Source organism: Oncorhynchus mykiss, chromosome 25 (genome assembly GCF_013265735.2).
Source record: "Oncorhynchus mykiss isolate Arlee chromosome 25, USDA_OmykA_1.1, whole genome shotgun sequence".
Taxonomy (NCBI): domain Eukaryota; kingdom Metazoa; phylum Chordata; class Actinopteri; order Salmoniformes; family Salmonidae; genus Oncorhynchus; species Oncorhynchus mykiss.
The window spans coordinates 11,605,780-11,628,429 of NC_048589.1; the positions used below are offsets into that span (position 1 = coordinate 11,605,780).

The window sequence follows — 22,650 nt, forward strand, 5'->3', positions numbered from 1 at the left end:
GCAAGACGAGTAGGTCAGCTCAACATGCTCTTACAATCCAGGGTACACGGCTCTGTTGAACGTCCCTGTCTGCCCCCTTGCATCTCTGGGTTGGACCCCTGAGCTGCGGCTCAGAGTATTCTTTCTTCATCATATGCAATGTATTCTCTGTGAATTTGGTATGTCCCCCCCCCCCCCCCCCCGTTCAGAGAAATGTGTCATTGAATTTGTTAGGTTTATGTCCCATCCCATCCTACATCACAGCCAGCTATGAGTGCTGAAACTAGGCTCGGGGTACATGGGTGGATGATTTTCAGTCAGGAGACTGAGTGTCGAGTTCCGATTTAGTTGATGTAGCCCAGGCACAGACTCCTGGCTTTTACCATGGCAGGAATCCCAGCATCATTGTTAACACAGAACTCCTCTGTCAATAAAACACATAATGATGAACCTGGGCCTTAGGTGTGCTGGCAGGGATTCTACCATTAGACCAGTTCTGACACCACCAATTACCACCACTCTCACAGATAAACCCTAGTTAAAAGATCCTATAGGATTCCAATACATTTTTTCCCCATTGGAAACCTAAAGGATTTTTTGGGACGAGGGTCAAATATATTATTTAAGGAGATCTGAGTTTTTGATTACAGGACAGGTGTAAATATAGATAGTGAGGAAAGAGACAGTTGGCCAAGGAGGCATATGTGGTCTAGAGTCAGGAGCTTAGACCGTCTACACCAGACATCAGCACACTGATAAGTGTTTCGTTAAGATATCTGAATAGAAATGATACAAGGCTGGTTCCAAAATCTGACATTTTCCTATTGGATTCTAACTGGATCCAAGGATTTCAATAGATTTTTTTTCTCCTATAGGATCTCTATTAATTTTGTCAACGGGAATTGTATAGATATTTACATGACCTTTTAAAGGATTTATCCTCAAATCCTGGCTATGCACTATAGTTAACCCGGCTGCTTAAAATATTGAGCACCCATCCGCCAAATCTCTTCGACAATTACCTACGAAGGTGGACAGCAGACACAACAACTGATATTAAACGGCCCCCCTTACCACTTGAGATGGTGACCCTATAGTGGGGAACCGCTGGCAATGTCCCCTCTACCCAGTAGCTGTCTCGTGCTGCCCCACATCCCCTCCAAAGTCCAGGGGACACAATGTGAGCAAACATTTGGATCTTGGTGCATTAAAGTTACTGTGGCAACAACAATAGCTGTGAAACCGACTAATGATGAAATGAAAGAAATTGAAAGAAATTCTCATGTCTTTGAGTTACTGTACCTAAAAAATGTATTTTCCTTCTACTTTTTATTTGCAAATAAGCAGCGTAAAGATGCTGTGCATCAAAAGGGGAAAACCCCACAACATCTTGTGTTATTGTAACATTGTATATAGTACTGTATCATATTGTAATGTCTAATTCAAAGACAAGATGTTGCAGGACTAAGAATCTAATCAAATAACTCAAGTGAGTTCTTTGTTGAAGAAGGTGTACTGTACTGGTGGTCATACCGCAAATGAACTGGCAGCCTTGCGTCCCTCCCATATTGTGGTGAATAAATTCGAAAGGAAGATAGAACTGTTGTAATTAATGTTGTTGAATTTGTACTGGAACAAATGACAACAAAATATAACTACAATTAAGAAAAACATTTTATCATAGGATTCTGATTGGGGTGACAAATTTCAATTGGACTAGATGTACTGTTCACAACTTGAGCCTAGTGGCAATAGCTTCCGCTGACTGTCAGTCATGTAAACGTATAGTGTGTACGGCCCTCTGCTGACCATATAGGGTTCAGTCTCGTGTGCAGCAAACAGAATGTGAAGAAAGGGAATAAAGAGGGAGACACCACCCCCTAGAGGTTAGAAACTAGAGTTGCTGTGAGAGATTTGTGAAGCGAGTCAACCTTTAGAGTAGGATTGTGCAGGCTTTTGTGCCCCGGTGTCGTGAATGAGCCTAGTTAATATGACCTGAGGACTCCTCCAGTCCCCAGACAGAACTCTATGTAACATTGAAACAAGAAAGATCAAGAAGAAGCTGAAGAACAGGAAGAGGCCTCAACCACAAGCAGCTAGAGGAGCATCAAAACCCAGTCAAGTGCAGGGAGGAAGTGACAGGTGAAGGTAGACTGTATGCAGATGTTCCTCTGCTGGGGGGCAGAGGTTAATCTAATGTGTTGACATACCCGTCAAACTCGAGCCCTGGGAAGGAGCTGGTGGAGTTGCCTGGTGGCACATGCGTCGTGAAGCAGATGACACCACAGATTGTTGTGTGTAGATATCCCGGGTGAACGAGACAATCTGTTATGTAACTTTGCGCCGATGTCACGTGTAAGGGGGATGATGTGTTGTGTGGCTGTAGTCAAAGGAGGCATAGGCCTGGGCAAAAAGTGTATAAAAACCAACGTAAAAGATGGAGAAAGGGAGATTCTGAGGAAGAAAGGAGCTGATTAATGTATTAATATTAGAACACTTCAGTGCAAGGTAAGAAGTGAATTTAATTGATGTTGTTAGAAGCTACTGCATTAAAATAGCTAAATAAAAAAAGAATAAAATCCATCAGGTGTGAAGCTGTGGAACCAAAATAGAAGTGTTACTGGTTTTCATTAACTAGTTCATTTATTGGTTGAATAAATAGTCAAGAATTAGAGTAACGTAACTAGGCTTAGGTAGCCTGCAGCCAGACCATATTGTGGGCTTGAGCAGGAAACCAAAGGGGGGCTTGAAGGTAACTGTGTAAAAAGCACACTAAAGGAGCACTGGGTGTCTATAGTTTGTCCTCTACCCAGACGAAGTGCAGCTAGTTTTAGCTGAAACCCTACACCCGGGACTTAGCTAGTGTGACTCACCCATGTGGGTGCTGTCCAGTCAATTAGATAGGGAGGACCAGCCGCTAGCAGGGGTGTCTGAGATTATTCCGCAGTTTATAATAGTTTAACCCCGTGGCGGAACGTATCCACGCAGTAAGAGCCGCACCACGTAACCAAGTAGTACAGAGTGGACTATAAATAATCATTGAATCGCTCGTTGGTGTTGTACACAAAAATAGCCCCCGCTGACGCGTAGTATACCGAGTCACAAACTACCCGTGAAGTGTAATCAGTAGGAAGGAGTGAGCTAACCTCCGTGGCTTGCAGGGATAGACCCAGTGGGGTGACCGTGTGCATAAAGTGAAACTCAAGGCTCCACTGCTAACTCAGCTCAGGGTAGGAGGACAGGAAGGCCCCCCTTCACCTAGAAAGAGGCTCATACCAACGCACGGGGGGAGTTGACCCGACCTGTGAGGTCAAGAGAAGATCCGCACTAACTAATCCAGGTCCAGACTGAAGCCTGCGATTAGTTGATTATCAGAATCAGGGGTGTTGGTGCCGGGCTGGCTCCCCAAGGCATGAGGCGGAGAGGCCTTGTTTAAAGCCCCGTTCAACTGTGTAACTACCCCACAAGAAGTAGATCATAGTAAAACAGATATCATTCAGAATGTACACACACCTGGACTGGTGTGTAACCAATAGAAGGCAGCAGAGATGGAGATCGTTTTCAAAATACGTACTTTTACACACTCAGTACATAAAGTATGGATTCAAGTTTCTCAACATAGTGATCATCAGAAGGCTGCAAACACTGAGCGCCAGAAAACACAACCACACGTAACGCTTTTGTAACGGACATTGTTATGAAGACACCAAAGAAAACATGACATGGTTACTCTTTACATGACACAAAGCAGTCTAAATATATGCAAAATAGTTTGTCACAAAAGCCCAGGCAAAAAAGAAAACGTCTACAAAAATAATATTTGTACAAAATACACTCCTCAAAAAAATATCATCAACTACAATATGAACGGCGGCAGACACTGCGGAATGATTACTTTTTAACACAACACAACAGAGAGGTGGAGGGTTAATAGGAGTATGGTAGTAAATTGTCATTGATACTAAATGAATACTACAGCGAACAGAGCCATACCAGCCCCAGACTGATACAGTTGAAGTCGGAAGTTGACATACACCTTAGCCAAATACATTTCAACTCAGTTTTTCACAATTCCTGACATTTAATCCTAGTAAAAATTCCCTGACTCAGGTCAGTTAGGATCACCACTTTATTTTAAGAATGTGAAATGTCAGAATTATAGTAGAGAGAATGATTTATTTCAGCTTTTATTTCTTTCATCACATTCCGTGGGTCAGAAGTTTACACGCACCCAAATAGTATTTGGTAGCATTGCCTTTAAATTGATTAACTTGAGTCAAACTTTTCGGGTAGCCTTCCACAAGCTTCCCACAATAAGTTTTGTGAATTTTGGCCCATTCCTCCTGACAGAGCTGCTGTAACTGAGTCAGGTTTGTAGGCCTCCTTGCTCCCACACGCTTTTTCAGCTCTGCCCACAAATTGTCTACAGGATTGAGGTCAGGGCTTTGTGATGGCCACTCCAATACCTTGACTTTGTTGTCCTTAAGCCATTTTGCCACAACTTTGGAAGTATGCTTGGGGTCATTGTTCATTTGGAAGACCAATTTGTGACCAAGCTTTAACTTCCTGACTGATGTCTTGAGATGTTGCTTCAATATATCCACATAATTGTCCTGCCTCATGATGCCATCTATTCTGTGAAGTGCACCAGTCCCTCCTGCAGCAAAGCACCCCCACAACATGATGCTGCCACCTCCGTGCTTCACGGTTGGGATGGTGTTCTTCGGCTTGCAAGCCTCCCCCTTTCCCTCCAAACATAACAATGGTCATTATGGCCAAACAGTACTATTTTTGTTTCATCAGACCAGAGGACATTTCTCCAAAAAGTACGATGTTTGTCCCCATGTGCAGTTGCAAACCGTAGGCTGGCTTTTTTATGGTGGCTTTGGAGCAGTGGCTTCTTCCTTGCTGAGCGGCCTTTCAGGTTATGTCGATATAGGACTTGTTTTACTGTGGATATAGATACTTTTGTTTCCTCCAGCATCTTCACAAGGTTCTTTGCTGTTGTCCTTTGATTGATTTGCACTTTTTGAACCAAAGTATGTACATCTCTAGGAGACAGAAAGCGCCTCCTTCCTGAGCGGTATGGCGGCTGCGTGGTTCCATGGTGTTTATACTTGCGTACTATTGTTTGTACAAATGAACGTGGTACCTTCAGGCATTTGGAAATTCCTCCCAAAGATGAACCAAACTTGTGGAGGTCTACAATTGTTTTTCTGAGGTCTTGGCTGATTATTTTTTAGATTTTCCCATGATGTCAAGCATAGAGGCGCTGAGTTTGAAGGTAGGCCTTGAAATAAATCCACAGGTACACCACCAATTGCCTCAAATGATGTCAATTAGCCTATCAGAAGCTTCTAAAGCCATGACATCATTTTCTGGTGTCTTTCCAAGATGTTTAAAGGCACAGTCAACCTAGTGTATGTAAACTTCTGACCCATTGGAATTGTGATACAGTGAATTATAAGTGAAATAATCTGTCTGTAAACAATTGTTGGAAAAATTACTTGCGTCATGCACAAAGTAGATGTCCTAAACAACTTACCAAAACTATAGTTTGTTAACAAGAAATTTGTGGAGTGGTTGAAAAACAAGTTTTAATGACTCCAACCTAAGTGTATGTAAACTTCTGACTTCAACTGTAGCTATATTCACTACCAACTACTGTCTATGGGTTATTGGCTTGATCCACCAGAAGAATACAGATAGTTTTTGGCTTTCTATTTTGACTTTCTATTTTGACCCCACTGTAGGGCTCACGCTGAGGGGTACGGCAGTTCATATGTGTTTCCCTGTGAGGAAGAAGAGGGGGCGATCCTCTTTAGCGTTGGCTGTCTGGAACTCGTCACTCAGCCGGAACCTCCACTCGTCCTCGAGCTCCAGCCTCACCACCGTCTGTCTCAGAGAACTGCGGTCAGCACATATCACACACAGAATCGCCCCTGGACGAGGGAAGAGAGAATACCTATGAGGATGTGATGGCTTTTGTGTGTGTGTGTATATATATGTGTCACACCCTGATCTGTTTCACCTGTCTTTGTGCTAGTCTCCACCCCCCACCAGGTGTCTCCCACCTCCCCTCATTATCCCCTGTGTATTTATACCTGTGTTCTTTGTTTGTCTATTGACAGTTTGTTTTGTTCATCAAGTTTACCAGCGTTTTTCCCCTTGCTCCTGTCTTTTCTAATGTTCCTGTTTTCTAGTCTTCCCAGTTTTGACCATTCTGCCTGCCCTGACCCTGAGCCTGCCTGCCGTCCTGTACCTTGTCCCACCACACTGGATTATTGACCTCTGCCTGCTCTGACCCTGAGACTGCCTGCCGTTCTGTACCTTTTGACTCTGATCTGGATTACTGACCTCTGCCTGCCCTGACCCTGAGACTGCCTGCTGTTCTGTACCTTTTGGACTCTGATCTGGATTACTGACCTCTGCCTGCCCTTGACCTGTCGTTTTGTCTGCCCCCTGTTCTAGTAATAAACTTTTGTTACTTCGACACTGTCTGCATCTGGGTCTTTCCTAAAATATGATAGTACGAACTGGCCCTGACCGATCCAGCAGGCTTAGACCAGCTGCACAATTCTGTATCCCTGCAAGGAGCCACCATTGGACGACACAAGAAGTTACTGTAATGTCTTATGGAGGGACCATAACGACCAGACGTTCGAGACTTTGCTGGAGCAATTCCGCGGATTGCCCACTGGACAACAGGTCACACCCGTAATCTCCCAGCCTAACCCAGTGTCCTGAGAAACCTGCTTACCTCCTCCGGAGCCTTATGCTGGAGATTCTGGAACCTGCCAGGCTTTTCTCCCCTAGTGCTCTCTCATTTTCGAGCTGCAGCCTTCTTCGTTCCCCTCGGACCGCTCGAGGATAGGGCTACATCATAACGCTGATGACAAGGAGGGGACTCGCCTGGGCTATGGCGGTGTGGGAGCAACGCGATGGCTTTTCGCATGTTGGCGGCTGAGAGTGCCTGGAACCCGGAAGCATTGTTCGACATGTTCGTTTACGGACTATCGGAGGTGGTCAAAGATGAGCTTGCAGCCCGGGAGCTACCCATGGAACTTGATTCCCTCATAGCCTTGACCATCCAGATCGATGGGCGGATTCGAGAATGTAGGAGAGAGAGGAAATCTGTGCCCTGTCGCCTTCGATTCCCACCTCGCCTCCAAAGAACCCCGGAGATCCCCAAAGTCTACATGTCCGAGTGAACCCGACGTCACACGAGTTCTCTCGGGAAACACAGAGGGCTGCCGACTCACCTCCTTTGGAATCCAGGCACCTGGGCAGGGCTAGATTAACACTTACGCCGACTCCACACCCAGAGCTGTCTATATTGTGGAACTACGGGACATTTCGTAGCTACCTGCCCTTTAAAAACCAGGCTCATCAAGGGGCGAGTACTCTGGTGGGCCTTATTGAGAACTTTTCCTCTCCCATTACTTGCACCCCTTTCCATGCCATCCTGCTGTGGGGTAACAAGTATAAATCTCTCTGGGTACTCCGACTCTGGGGGCAATTCGTTTTTTTGGATGCTACCCTGGTGTCCGAGCTGGGCATCCCCACTCAGCCCCTCTCCATTCCCATTGATGTTAGAGCGCTGGACGGGCGCTCTATAAGCCGGGTCACTCACAATACCACTCCCATGATATTGTGTGAGGGGCTACAGCGAGGGAATCCAATTTATGCTGATTAAGTCTCCTCAGGTTCCCGTGGTATTGGGATTCTCTTGGCTCCAGCGACACAATCCCATCATAGACTTGACTGCTGGTGCCACTATGGGCTGGAGCCAGTTCTGCCACACCCATTGTCTGAAGTCAGCGCAGCCTGCCCCAGGACGTCTTCCTGGGGGCTCGGAAGTTGCCCCGGACCTCTCCGCCATTCCCACGGAGTACCAGGACCTCTGGGAAGTGTTCAGTAAGGCCCGGGCCACTTCCCTTCTGCCGCAACGACCCTATGACTGCAGGATTGACCTTCTTCCAGGCACCACTCCACCCCAGGGACAACTACTCTTTGTCGGGTCCAGAGACCAAGGCCATGGAGACCTACATTGATAACTCCCTAAAGGCAGGGTTCATCCATCCTTCTGCCTCCCCCGCCGGCGCAGGGTTCTTCTTTGTGGAGAAAAAGGGAAAAACCCTGCGCCCGTGCATTGACTACCGGGGCCTCAACGGAATCACGGTGAAGAACCGCTACCCACTACCACTCATCTCCTCGGCCTTCCAGCCGCTCCAGGTGGCCAACGTGTTCTCCAATCTGGACCTACGGAATGCCTACAATCTGGTACGGATACGGGAAGGGGGCAAGTGAAAGACCGCCTTCAACGCGGTCACTACAAGTATCTGGTCATGCCATTTGGCCTTACCAACGCCCCAGCTGTATTCCAGGCTCTGGTTAATGATGTTCTCCGCAACATGTTGAACCGGTTAGTCTTCGTCTACCTCAACGACGTCCTCATCTTCTCCAAGAATACGTGCTCCACGTCCGACAGGTTCTCCAACACCTCCTGGAGTACCAGCTTTTTGTGAAAGCAGAGATGTGTGAATTCCATCGCTCCACCATCCCCTTCCTGGGTCACATCATCGCTGCAGGGTGTGTACAGATGGATCCCGGGAAGGTGAGAGCGGTGGTGGATTGGCCCCAGTCTACGTCCAGGGTGCAGCTACAATGTTTCCTGGGATTGTGCAACTTTTATCGCCGCTTTATCCGGGGTTACAACACCCTGGCTTCCTCCCTGTCTGCACTCACCTCTCCCAAGGTTCCTTTCACGTGGTCCCCAGCTGCTGACCTGGCGTTCCGGGATCTCAAACACCATTTCACCACAGCTCCCATCTTGGTTCATCCTGACCCGTCCCACCAGTTTGTGGTGGAGGCTGATGCTTTGGATGTCGGAGTGGGGGCTGTCCTGTCCCAGCGTTCTGCCCTGGACCTCAAGTTACATCCCTGCTCCTTCTTCTCCCATTGCATCAACGCCATGGAGAGGAACTACGATGTGGTGAATCGTGAGCTTCTCGCGTTGAAGATGGAGTTGGAGGAGTGGAGGCACTGGCTGGAGGGGGCGGAACATCCGTTCATTGTGTGGACCGACCACAAGAACCTGGAATATCTCCACACCGCCAAGCGTCTCAATTCCAGGCAAGCTAGGTGGGCCTTGCTCTTCCCCCGGTTCAACTTCTCCCTCTCCTACCGACCAGGATCCAAGAACATCAAGTCGGATGCGCTGTCACGCTGCTATAGCCCCGTGGCTACACCTCCGAGTATCGTCTCAGACAGAAGGTATGGCTGTCCACCCGGTGTCTGCCCCTCCAGGTAGAGTCCCACAATCTCCCCCCCCCCCGGTTTATAGGCCCTTTCCCCATCTCCAAGGTCATTATCCCCTTTGCTGTTCGTCTTCTGTTGCCCAGTATCCTCTATATATATATATATTTTTTTTTTGGGACTCTGATCTGGATTACTGACCTCTGCCTGCCCTTGACCTCTCGTTTTGCCTGCCCCCTGTTCTAGTAATAAACTTGTGTTACTTCGACACTGTCTGCATCTGGGTCTTTCCAGAAACGTGATAACATGTGGTGTGTGCCTGCACGGGTCTTTGTGCGTGTACCTTTGAGGAAGTGAAACTTCTTAAGAAAGCCTGGTGTGACGAAGGAATCACAGAAGCAGAGCAGCAGGCCGCTGAACAGCAGCTCTGCAGTACTGATGTTGATGGAGTGAGGTCTGGAACTCACAAAACACACCGTCACCTAGAGGGAGGGGGAAAAGACGCACCGTTGAGTGATCTGACATCGAAACAATCACATATGTATTTGTGTGTGTGTGTGTGTGTACCTCAGGCCCCAGGTTGAGGTAGCAGTCTACAGACAGAATGGGGTGTGTGTAGTTGCGTGCGCTGAGGGGGAACAGGCGTTGGCTGGTGTGTTGCAGGTATTTCTCTAGAAGTAGCTGTGCAGGCGTGGCCAGGAATGGATGCTTGCTGTCCGGGGCACAGATATACTGTGACGGCTGGATGGAGGTGGGGACGTCGGTTATCTAAAACCACACATTACATCAACATTGCAATGGTCAACGCATGAACATTAGACAAAATTAGCGACTGGATTCAATACATATTGCTGAAGTTCCGCCTTACTGCGCGATATACATTTCAAGGTAATGTTCCCGAATTGGCGGAGACTGGATTCGCGGTACACGCCACCGGCTCAATCAGAAATTACCTAAAAATGTCAATCCCACTATAACGCGGAACTTCAGCAATACGGATTGAATTGAGCCCCAGAACTGAGATATTACATTAGAGACGGATATGAATCGATCTCATCGGAACACTACGTTTGATCTTAAGTCGAGTGACACGATGATGAAGGTGGTGATGCGTGTGTGTGTGGTTTTGTGTATGTGAGTGTGTGTAAGCCTGTACCTTGGTCTTGATGATGAAGGTACGGTATCCTCCGATAGCGATCTGTTTCTTCATCACACTGAAGTTGTTGAAGCGACAGATGAGCAGACCAGCACTGTGGGCTCGCAGGGTGAAGTCCACATCATCACACATGAACCTGAGGTGGAGCAGAGGAAGAGGAGGAAGAGAGTGGAGCGTGAGAAAAGGAAGATAAAAAGAAGAGTGAGAAAGAGGAAGAGTGATGGCTCAGTGAAGTTTTTTTTCACCAGAGATGTGATGTTTTACATAGAAACCACTTCAACCTAGCAGCCTCTTACCATAACAATGACTTATGTAAAGTAAAGTGGCTGTCCTCTCTCATCCATTCTGGTTGTATTCCATTCTTTCATATTCGGCAGCAGGTAGCCTAGCGTTTAAGAGTGTTGGGCCAGTAACTAAAAGGTTTCTGGTTCGAATCCCTGAGCTGACTAGGTGAAAAATCTGCCGTTGTACCCTTTAGCATGGCACTTAACCTGGATAAGAGTGTCTACTAAAATGTGATAATATTTGACTCTATTCTACTGTCTCGCCTGTTCTCGTTGTATTGGACGTCCTGGGTCAGGTCCACATTGAGAAGCAGGAAGTCGTGGAGGTGTCCTCTGGAGAACGGTTCCTCGTGACGAGCTCCTCCCCCCTTCCCCTGACTCGGGGAGCGACTGCCCCACTTCCTGATCCCACAGAGGCCGTACTGGGTGAGGTCGGGACACGCCTCCATGTGCTGCAGCACCTGCTTCAGAGACACGTTCCTCTCTACAGGCCCTGAGGCACTGGGGGGAGAGAGAGAATGGAGAGAGATGATTACAGAGCTCCGCGAGGACAATACTTTCAAAACATCAATATATATATATAAAAACAAATTGTTGATGTGTGTGTGTGTAGCTGAAACTTGTTCCTTGTATGTGTGAGTGTGTGTGTGTATGCCTGTGTGAGTCCAGGTCCACGGCGTTCCACATGACGCAGGAGTCATCAGAGACTATGATGAAGGGCCAGACGTCGGCCGGTGGCCCCCCTCCCTCCAGCCTGTGCCTGCGCTCCAGCCCCAGGTTGTGATAGGACAGCTCCTTGATCAGGAAGTGGGCAGCACCTTGTGGGAGGGGCCAGAGGTCAGAGAGGGAGACATCGGGAAACACTGCTGTTATTTTTCTGTGTTAGTGCGTCTCATGTTGTTACATAGTCTTGTCTGTTGTGTGTATTCTCTCCTCCACTCACTCACTCACTCACTCACTCACTCACTCACTCACTCACTCACTCACTCACTCACTCACTCACTCCACAACGGGGGAGAGGGTGAGAGATAGACAAAGTGAGAGGGAGAGAGAGAGAGAGAGTGAGAGAGGTAGTGAGTGAATGGGAAAGAGATTGGCGGTAGTTAGCGTACCGATGCCGGCTCCATTGAAGACAGTGGGCAGCACCAGCATGATGTGGTTGGGCCAGTACTTCTTATAGACAGCCATCTCGTACTCCTTGACAACCAGGATGTGGAGGTGGGCCGCCCCATCCATGGCGTGGTACAGGTTAAACAGGCCGTGCTCATGACGACCCGTTGTCGGGGTGAAGATGGGGCTCTTGATGCAGTCTGGGTTCTGATGGGGGGGGAGGAGAAACATGCAGCGGTATATAAATGTCTGAGTGGGTTCTGCAAAGATTGGATGATCTTAGGGCTTCTACACTTTGTAGGTCCGTATATAGAGGAGGTTTCAGATGGTGAAGGCATATAGAAAAGAGAGAAACAAAGAACGGTTGGCAGATGAGGCACAGGAGAACCTGGGCGGTGGAATTAGCCAGTGCATTCTGCAGGGGTTCATGTAAATGTTAGAGTATGGCTGTCGTCTGACACTACTCTCCTTGACTTGTGCACTTGCTCATCCCCCCCTAGCAGATCGAAAGGCACCGGATTGCTGTAAGGACGTTTGTACCACATTTCTTACACCCATAAATGGGAGTGAACAAGTGCGCCCTTGAGGAAGAAGGGTAGAGAATGGGTACTATGGTTAGTAGTAGGGGCAAAGGGCCTTAGTTAGGTTACCCAATCGGAGGTGAGGGGCAGTCTCATGCTCTCCAGCTGGCCTCCTGGTTGGCTGAAGCTGAAGTGGTGTTGCTTAGACTTGGGGATGATGAAGTAGAGCTGGATCTCCTCCCCCAGCAGCAGGTGGGAGAAGGTGAAGCCATGCAGCAGCGACTCATACATCTACCAGGTAAAGTATATGGCCGAATACATTATCTAGCTACAGGTCTAGAATACATTATTACACATAGAGTAGACCAACTGAGCAATGAGAATGAGACCAACTGAGCAGCTAAGAATAAATAGCGTGTGTGTGTGTGTGTGTTCTCAGCTCACCTGGTATCCGGGGTTGAAGCCTGTGTACTGGTGACACTGCTCACAGTGGTGGTAGGTGTTGTAGGCTGCGTATTTGGACAGTTTGATCCTGGCCGTACGCCTCCGCAGATACACGTCCTCCTTACGTCTGGGGTTTCCTGGGGGACAGAGCAGGGGCTGGGGGTTAGTTAACCTGGCAAACACCAGTTTAGAACCATGGAACATCTCTGATAACCACAGTCACGTACATACAGCTACACTCTTAGAATAAAATGCACGTATCTAGAACCCAGAATGGTTCTAGAACATCTATCTAGAACATAAAAGGGTTCTTTCTCCTAAGCGGACAGTAGAATAAGCCTTTTTTTTCTTCCTAAGAGTGTACAGAGCTCAGCCAAGCTGGAAATAGTGGAGAAAGAGATCGGGAGGTCCAAGACAAAGATGTCATCTAGTAAACCTCACAATCATAATGGTAACCGAGAGAGATGCCCCACTCCCCTATCCTACCGTCAGTGTTGGGGTAGTAGTCAGGGCAATAGACAGTGCTGATGTCTTCATATTTGGGGTTGTGGACGGTGTAGTCGAAGGGCATACTCCTCAGTGTGTCTATTATCGGCCAGGGAGCACAGGCTGGGTGGTACTGGACACCCTCCAGCTGGTCACCTATACCACACACACGCACACACACACACGCGCGTGTTTATATTCATAATACAGTCACAACAGCTCATGGGTCCTTAATAAACATCCCTAAATGCACGGAAACTTCTAGGATTAATTCATAATGCATTACACACGTTGTGTATACAACACACAGACGTCTATACCAGCAAGTGTTCTACACACACGTGATGAATATTATTAAGACTGGTGCAGAGTGGAGGGCCGTGGTAGTTACGGAGCTGAGGCCAGGGAGTGTTGTCATGGTAACTCACTGGTGTTGATCTCTTCCTCGTCATAGATGTCCACCTCCATCAGTCTGATCAGCATACGAGACAGGATGCCCAGAAACTGGAGGTACGCCCCTGTCTTCCCCACCTGAACAGGTTCCAGTAGTCAGAATAGTGTGTGTGTGTGTGTGTGAGTCTGTCACTAGTGTGTGTGTGAACGTGTGTGTGTGTGAGAGTCTGTCACCAGTGTGTGTGTGAATGTGTGTGTGTGTGTGTGTGTGTGTGTGTGTGAGTCTGTCACCAGTGTGTGTGTGAATGTGTGTGTACCTGTGGGGGCCCGCTGAGCAGCAGTCTGCGGGGATGGAAGTTGTCCGTGCGTCCCTCTGCGGGGCGGTTGCTGCTGTCCATGTGGCAAGGCCTTGGGATGGTCCACTGGCGGTAATACAGAGACTGTTCTGTACACGTCATCATCTTACTCAGCAGAGGTCTGACACAGAGGAACGTAAAGGAAACATTCATATACAGCATCAATTTACTCAGCAGAGGTCTGCAACAGAGGAACGTAAAGGAAACATTCATATACAGCATCATCTTAATTAGCAGAGGTCTGACACAGAGGAACGTAAAGGAAACATTCATATACAGCATCATCTTAATTAGCAGAGGTCTGACACAGAGGAACGTAAAGGAAACATTCATATACAGCATCATCTTACTCAGCAGAGGTCTGACACAGAGGAACGTAAAGGAAACATTCATATACAGCATCATCTTAATTAGCAGAGGTCTGACACAGAGGAACGTAAAGGAAACATTCATATACAGCATCAATTTACTCAGCAGAGGTCTGACACAGAGGAACGTAAAGGAAACATTCATATACAGCATCATCTTACTCAGCAGAGGTCTGACACAGAGGAACGTAAAGGAAACATTTATATACAGCATCATCTTAATTAGCAGAGGTCTGACACAGAGGAACGTAAAGGAAACATTTATATACAGCATCATCTTAATTAGCAGAGGTCTGACACAGAGGAACGTAAAGGAAACATTCATATACAGCATCATCTTAATTAGCAGAGGTCTGACACAGAGGAACGTAAAGGAAACATTCATATACAGCATCATCTTAATTAGCAGAGGTCTGACACAGAGGAACGTAAAGGAAACATTCATATACAGCATCATCTTAATTAGCAGAGGTCTGACACAGAGGAACGTAAAGGAAACATTCATATACAGCATCAATTTACTCAGCAGAGGTCTGACACAGAGGAACGTAAAGGAAACATTCATATACAGCATCATCTTACTCAGCAGAGGTCTGACACAGAGGAACGTAAAGGAAACATTTATATACAGCATCATCTTAATTAGCAGAGGTCTGACACAGAGGAACGTAAAGGAAACATTCATATACAGCATCATCTTAATTAGCAGAGGTCTGCAACAGAGGAACGTAAAGGAAACATTCATATACAGCATCATCTTAATTAGCAGAGGTCTGACACAGAGGAACGTAAAGGAAACATTCATATACAGCATCATCTTAATTAGCAGAGGTCTGACACAGAGGAACGTAAAGGAAACATTCATATACAGCATCATCTTAATTAGCAGAGGTCTGACACAGAGGAACGTAAAGGAAACATTCATATACAGCATCATCTTAATTAGCAGAGGTCTGCAACAGAGGAACGTAAAGGAAACATTCATATACAGCATCATCTTACTCAGCAGAGGTCTGCAACAGAGGAACGTAAAGGAAACATTCATATACAGCATCATCTTAATTAGCAGAGGTCTGACACAGAGGAACGTAAAGGAAACATTCATATACAGTATCATCTTAATTAGCAGAGGTCTGACACAGAGGAACGTAAAGGAAACATTCATATACAGCATCATCTTAATTAGCAGAGGTCTGACACAGAGGAACGTAAAGGAAACATTCATATACAGCATCATCTTAATTAGCAGAGGTCTGCAACAGAGGAACGTAAAGGAAACATTCATATACAGCATCATCTTACTCAGCAGAGGTCTGCAACAGAGGAACGTAAAGGAAACATTCATATACAGCATCATCTTACTCAGCAGAGGTCTGACACAGAGGAACGTAAAGGAAACATTCATATACAGCATCATCTTACTCAGCAGAGGTCTGCAACAGAGGAACGTAAAGGAAACATTCATATACAGCATCATCTTACTCAGCAGAGGTCTGCAACAGAGGAACGTAAAGGAAACATTCATATACAGCATCATCTTAATTAGCAGAGGTCTGACACAGAGGAACGTAAAGGAAACATTCATATACAGCATCATCTTACTCAGCAGAGGTCTGCAACAGAGGAACGTAAAGGAAACATTCATATACAGCATCATCTTACTCAGCAGAGGTCTGCAACAGAGGAACGTAAAGGAAACATTCATATACAGCATCAATTTACTCAGCAGAGGTCTGACACAGAGGAACGTAAAGGAAACATTCATATACAGCATCATCTTAATTAGCAGAGGTCTGACACAGAGGAACGTAAAGGAAACATTCATATACAGCATCATCTTAATTAGCAGAGGTCTGACACAGAGGAACGTAAAGGAAACATTCATATACAGCATCATCTTAATTAGCAGAGGTCTGACACAGAGGAACGTAAAGGAAACATTTATATACAGCATCATCTTAATTAGCAGAGGTCTGACACAGAGGAACGTAAAGGAAACATTCATATACAGCATCATCTTAATTAGCAGAGGTCTGCAACAGAGGAACGTAAAGGAAACATTCATATACAGCATCATCTTAATTAGCAGAGGTCTGACACAGAGGAACGTAAAGGAAACATTCATATACAGCATCATCTTAATTAGCAGAGGTCTGACACAGAGGAACGTAAAGGAAACATTTATATACAGCATCATCTTAATTAGCAGAGGTCTGACACAGAGGAACGTAAAGGAAACATTTATATACAGCATCATCTTAATTAGCAGAGGTCTGACACAGAGGAACGTAAAGGAAACATTCATATACAGCATCATCTTAATTAGCAGAGGTCTGACACAGAGGAACGTAAAGGAAACATTCATATACAGCATCAATTTACTCAGCAGAGGTCTGACACAGAGGAACGTAAAGGAAACATTCATATACAGCATCATCTTACTCAGCAGAGGTCTGACACAGAGGAACGTAAAGGAAACATTCATATACAGCATCATCTTAATTAGCAGAGGTCTGACACAGAGGAACGTAAAGGAAACATTCATATACAGCATCATCTTAATTAGCAGAGGTCTGACACAGAGGAACGTAAAGGAAACATTCATATACAGCATCATCTTAATTAGCAGAGGTCTGACACAGAGGAACGTAAAGGAAACATTCATATACAGCATCATCTTAATTAGCAGAGGTCTGACACAGAGGAACGTAAAGGAAACATTCATATACAGCATCATCTTAATTAGCAGAGGTCTGCAACAGAGGAACGTAAAGGAAACATTTATATACAGCATCATCTTAATTAGCAGAGGTCTGACACAGAGGAACGTAAAGGAAACATTCATATACAGCATCATCTTAATTAGCAGAGGTCTGACACAGAGGAACGTAAAGGAAACATTTATATACAGTATCATCTTAATTAGCAGAGGTCTGACACAGAGGAACGTAAAGGAAACATTTATATACAGTATCATCTTACTCAGCAGTGTGTGTGGAGCCGGCCCAGACTACGGACAGGTGAGATGTGTGTGTTTGTCCCTGCCTGAAGGAGCTGGCCCAGTCTACAGACAGGTGAGATGTGTGTGTGTTTGTCCCTACCTGAAGGAGCTGGCCCAGTCTACAGACAGGTGAGATGTGTGTGTGTTTGTCCCTACCTGAAGGAGCTGGCCCAGTCTACAGACAGGTGAGATGTGTGTGTGTTTGTCCCTACCTGAAGGAGCTGGCCCAGTCTACAGACAGGTGAGATGTGTGTGTGTTTGTCCCTACCTGAAGGAGCTGGCCCAGACTACGGACAGGTGAGATGTGTGTGTGTTTGTCCCTACCTGAAGGAGCTGGCCCAGTCTACAGACAGGTGAGGTGTGTGTGTGTGTGTGTGTGTTTGTCCCTACCTGAAGGAGCTGGCCCAGACTACAGACAGGTGAGATGTGTGTGTGTGTGTGTGTGTTTGTCCCTACCTGAAGGAGCTGGCTAAGACTACAGACAGGTGAGATGTGTGTGTGTGTGTGTGTGTGTGTTTGTCCCTACCTGAAGGAGCTGGCCCAGACTACAGACAGGTGAGATGTGGGTGTGTGTGTGTGTGTGTGTTTGTCCCTACCTGAAGGAGCTGACCCAGACAACAGACAGGTGAGATGTGTGTGTGTTTATCCCTACCTGAAGGAGCTGGCCCAGACTACAGACAGGTGAGATGTGTGTGTGTGTTTGTCCCTACCTGAAGGAGCTGGCCCAGACTACAGACAGGTGAGATGTGGGTGTGTGTGTGTGTGTGTTTGTCCCTACCTGAAGGAGCTGGCCCAGTCTACAGACAGGTGAGATGTGTGTGTGTTTATACCTACCTGAAGGAGCTGGCCCAGTCTACAGACAGGTGAGATGTGTGTGTGTTTGTCCCTACCTGAAGGAGCCGGCCCAGACTACAGACAGGTGAGGTGTGTGTGTGTGTGTGTGTGTGTTCGTCCCTAACTGAAGGAGCTGGCCCAGACTACAGACAGGTGAGGTGTGTGTGTGTTTGTCCCTACCTGAAGGAGCCGGCCCAAACTACAGACAGGTGAGGTGTGTGTGTTTGTCCCTACCTGAAGGAGCCGGCCCAGACTACATACAGGTGAGGTGTGTGTGTGTGTGTGTGTTTGTCCCTACCTGAAGGAGCTGGTCCAGACTACAGACAGGTGAGATGTGTGTGTGTGTGTGTGTGTGTTTGTCCCTACCTGAAGGAGCTGACCCAGACAACAGACAGGTGAGATGTGTGTGTGTTTATCCCTACCTGAATTGAGCTGGCCCAGATTACAGACAGGTGAGATGTGTGTGTGTTTGTCCCTACCTGAAGGAGCTGGCCCAGACTACAGACAGGTGAGATGTGTGTGTTTGTCCCTACCTGAAGAAGCTGGCCCAGACTACAGACAGGTGAGATGTGTGTGTGTTTGTCCCTACCTGGAGGAGCTGGCCCAGTCTACAGACAGGTGAGGTGTGTGTGTGTGTGTGTGTGTGTGTGTGTTTGTCCCTAGCTGAAGGAGCTGGCCCAGTCTACAGACAGGTGAGATGTGTGTGTGTTTGTCCCTACCTGAAGGAGCTGGCCTAGTCTACAGACAGGTGAGATGTGTTTGTGTTTGTCCCTACCTGAAGGAGCTGGCCCAGACTACAGACAGGTGAGGTGTGTGTGTGTTTGTACCTACCTGAAGGAGCCGGCCCAGACTACAGACAGGTGAGGTGTGTCTGTGTGTGTCTGTCCCTAACTGAAGGAGCCGGCCCAGTCTACAGACAGGTGAGGTGTGTCTGTGTGTGTCTGTTCCTAACTGAAGCAGCTGGCCCAGACAACAGACAGGTGAGATGTGTGTGTGTGTGTTTGTCCCTACCTGAAGGACCTGGCCCAGTCTACAGACAGGTGAGATGTGTGTGTGTTTGTCCCTACCTGAAGGAGCTGGCCCAGTCTACAGACAGGTGAGATGTGTGTGTGTTTGTCCCTACCTGAAGGAGCTGGCCCAGTCTACAGACAGGTGAGATGTGTGTGTGTTTGTCCCTACCTGAAGGAGCTGGCCTAGTCTACAGACAGGTGAGATGTGTTTGTGTTTGTCCCTACCTGAAGGAGCTGGCCCAGTCTACAGACAGGTGAGATGTGTGTGTGTTTATCCCTACCTGAAGGAGCTGGCCCAGTCTACAGACAGGTGAGATGTGTGTGTGTGTGTGTGTGTCCCTACCTGAAGGAGCTGGCCCAGACTACAGACAGGTGAGGTGTGTGTGTGTGTGTGTGTGTGTGTGTGTGTCCCTACCTGAAGGAGCCGGCCCAGACTACAGACAGATGAGGTGTGTGTGTGTGTGTGTGTGTTTGTCCCTACCTGAAGGAGCCGGCCCAGACTCAAGACAGGTGAGGTGTGTGTGTTTGTCCCTGCCTGAAGGAGCTGGCCCAGACAACAGAGAGGTGAGGTGTGTGTGTGTGTTTGTCCCTGCCTGAAGGAGCTGGCCCAGACTACAGAGAGGTGAGGTGTGTGTGTGTGTGTGTGTGTGTGTGTGTGTGTTTGTCCCTACCTGAAGGAGCCGGGCCAGACTCCAGACAGGTGAGGTGTGTGTTTTTGTCCCTACCTGAAGGAACCGGCCCAGACTACATACAGGTGAGGTGTGTGTGTTTGTCCCTGCCTGAAGGAGCTGGCCCAGTCTACAGGCAGGTGAGATGTGTGTATGTTTGTCCCTACCTGAAGGAGCTGGCCCAGTCTACAGACAGGTGAGGTGTGTGTGTGTGTGTGTGTTTGTCCCTACCTGAAGGAGCTGGCCCAGACTACAGACAGGTGAGATGTGTGTGTGTGTGTATGTGTGTGTGTGTTTGTCCCTACCTGAAGGAGCTGGCCCAGAATACAGACAGGTGAGATGTGTGTGTGTGTGTGTGTGTATGTTTGTCCCTACCTGAAGGAGCTGGCCCAGTCTACAGACAGGTGAGATGTGTGTGTGTGTTTGTCCCTACCTGAAGGAGCTGGCCCAGTCTACAGACAGGTGAGGTGTGTGTGTGTGTGTGTGTGTGTGTGTGTGTGTGTGTGTGTGTTTGTCCCTAGCTGAAGGATCTGGCCCAGACAACAGACAGGTGAGATGTGTGTGTGTTTGTCCCTAACTGAAGGAGCTGGCCCAGTCTACAGACAGGTGAGATGTGTGTGTGTTTGTCCCTACCTGAAGGAGCTGGCCCAGACTACAGACAGGTGAGATGTGTGTGTGTTTGTCCCTACCTGAAGGAGCTGGCCCAGACTACATAAAGGTAAGGTGTGTGTGTGTGTGTGTTTGTCCCTACCTGAAGGAGCTGGCCCAGTCTACAGACAGGTGAGATGTGTGTGTGTTTGTCCCTACCTGAAGGAGCTGGCCCAGTCTACAGGCAGGTGAGATGTGTGTGTCCCTACCTGAAGGAGCTGGCCCAGTCTACAGACAGGTGAGATGTGTTTGTGTGTTTGTCCCTACCTGAAGGAGCCGGTCCAGACTACATAAAGGTAAGGTGTGTGTGTGTTTGTCCCTACCTGAAGGAGCTGGCCCAGTCTACAGACAGGTGAGATGTGTGTGTGTGTGTGTGTGTGTGTGTGTGTGTGTTTGTCCCTACCTGAAAGAGCTGGCCCAGACTACAGACAGGTGAGATGTATGTGTTTGTCCCTACCTGAAGGAGCTGGCCCAGTCTACAGACAGGTGAGATGTGTGTGTGTGTTTGTCCCTACCTGAAGGAGCTGGCCCAGTCTACAGACAGGTGAGATGTGTGTGTGTTTGTCCCTACCTGAAGGACCTGGCCCAGTCTACAGACAGGTGAGATGTGTGTGTGTTTGTCCCTACCTGAAGGAGCTGGCCCAGTCTACAGACAGGTGAGATGTGTGTGTGTTTGTCCCTACATGAAGGAGCTGGCCCAGTCTACAGACAGGTGAGATGTGTGTGTGTTTGTCCCTACCTGAAGGAGCTGGCCCAGACTACGGACAGGTGAGATGTGTGTGTGTTTGTCCCTACCTGAAGGAGCTGGCCCAGTCTACAGACAGGTGAGATGTGTGTGTGTTTGTCCCTACCTGAAGGAGCTGGCCCAGTCTACAGACAGGTGAGATGTGTGTGTGTTTGTCCCTACCTGAAGGAGCTGGCCCAGTCTATAGGCAGGTGAGATGTGTGTGTGTTTGTCCCTACCTGAAGGAGCTGGCCCAGTCTACAGACAGGTGAGATGTGTGTGTGTTTGTCCCTACCTGAAGGAGCTGGCCCAGTCTACAGACAGGTGAGATGTGTGTGTGTTTGTCCCTACCTGAAGGAGCTGGCCCAGTCTACAGACAGGTGAGATGTGTGTGTTTGTCCCTACCTGAAGGAGCTGGCCCAGTCTACAGACAGGTGAGATGTGTGTGTGTTTGTCCCTACCTGAAGGAGCTGGCCCAGTCTACAGACAGGCGAGATGTGTGTGTGTTTGTCCCTACCTGAAGGAGCTGGCCCAGACTACATACAGGTGAGGTGTGTGTGTTTGTCCCTGCCTGAAGGAGCTGGCCCAGACTACAGACAGGTGAGGTGTGTGTGTGTGTGTGTGTGTTTGTCCCTACCTGAAGGAGCTGGCTAAGACTACAGACAGGTGAGATGTGTGTGTGTGTGTGTGTGTGTTTGTCCCTACCTGAAGGAGCTGGCCCAGACCACAGACAGGTGAGATGTGGGTGTGTGTGTGTGTTTGTGTTTGTCCCTACCTGAAGGAGCTGACCCAGACAACAGACAGGTGAGATGTGTGTGTGTGTGTGTGTGTGTGTGTCCCTACCTGAAGGAGCTGGCCCAGACTACAGACAGGTGAGGTGTGTGTGTGTGTGTGTGTGTGTGTGTGTGTGTGTGTTTGTCCCTACCTGAAGGAGCCGGCCCAGACTACAGACAGATGAGGTGTGTGTGTGTGTGTGTGTGTTTGTCCCTGCCTGAAGGAGCTGGCCCAGACTACAGACAGGTGAGGTGTGTGTGTGTGTGTGTTTGTCCCTACCTGAAGGAGCTGGCCCAGACTACAGACAGGTGAGGTGTGTGTTTTTGTCCCTACCTGAAGGAGCCGGCCCAGACTACATACAGGTGAGGTGTGTGTGTTTGTCCCTGCCTGAAGGAGCTGGCCCAGTCTACAGGCAGGTGAGATGTGTGTATGTTTGTCCCTACCTGAAGGAGCTGGCCCAGTCTACAGACAGGTGAGGTGTGTGTGTGTGTGTGTTTGTCCCTACCTGAAGGAGCTGGCCCAGACTACAGACAGGTGAGATGTGTGTGTGTGTGTGTGTATGTGTGTGTGTGTTTGTCCCTACCTGAAGGAGCTGGCCCAGACTACAGACAGGTGAGATGTGTGTGTGTGTATGTT

General features: G+C 47.9%; 1 protein-coding gene across 4 annotated transcripts in view; it reads right to left on the bottom strand.

Annotated features, from left to right (window-relative positions):
* Positions 1–5,505: 5,505 nt before the first annotated feature.
* Positions 5,506–22,650, bottom strand: part of greb1 (growth regulating estrogen receptor binding 1) — a 65,875-nt gene continuing 48,730 nt past the window's right edge. For 3 of the 4 annotated variants that reach the window (XM_036962794.1, XM_036962796.1, XM_036962793.1), the window contains 12 exons: positions 13,949–14,108; positions 13,667–13,769; positions 13,239–13,394; positions 12,753–12,889; positions 12,438–12,599; positions 11,790–11,994; positions 11,333–11,495; positions 10,942–11,178; positions 10,394–10,529; positions 9,805–10,005; positions 9,581–9,719; positions 5,506–5,921 (listed from right to left, as the gene is read on the bottom strand). In XM_036962794.1, the coding sequence (XP_036818689.1) occupies positions 5,758–5,921; positions 9,581–9,719; positions 9,805–10,005; positions 10,394–10,529; positions 10,942–11,178; positions 11,333–11,495; positions 11,790–11,994; positions 12,438–12,599; positions 12,753–12,889; positions 13,239–13,394; positions 13,667–13,769; positions 13,949–14,108 (1,963 nt within the window). In that variant the 3' untranslated portion in view covers positions 5,506–5,757. The remainder of the gene's footprint in view (positions 5,922–9,580; positions 9,720–9,804; positions 10,006–10,393; positions 10,530–10,941; positions 11,179–11,332; positions 11,496–11,789; positions 11,995–12,437; positions 12,600–12,752; positions 12,890–13,238; positions 13,395–13,666; positions 13,770–13,948; positions 14,109–22,650) is intronic. The other variant, XM_036962795.1, reaches the window with a different exon arrangement.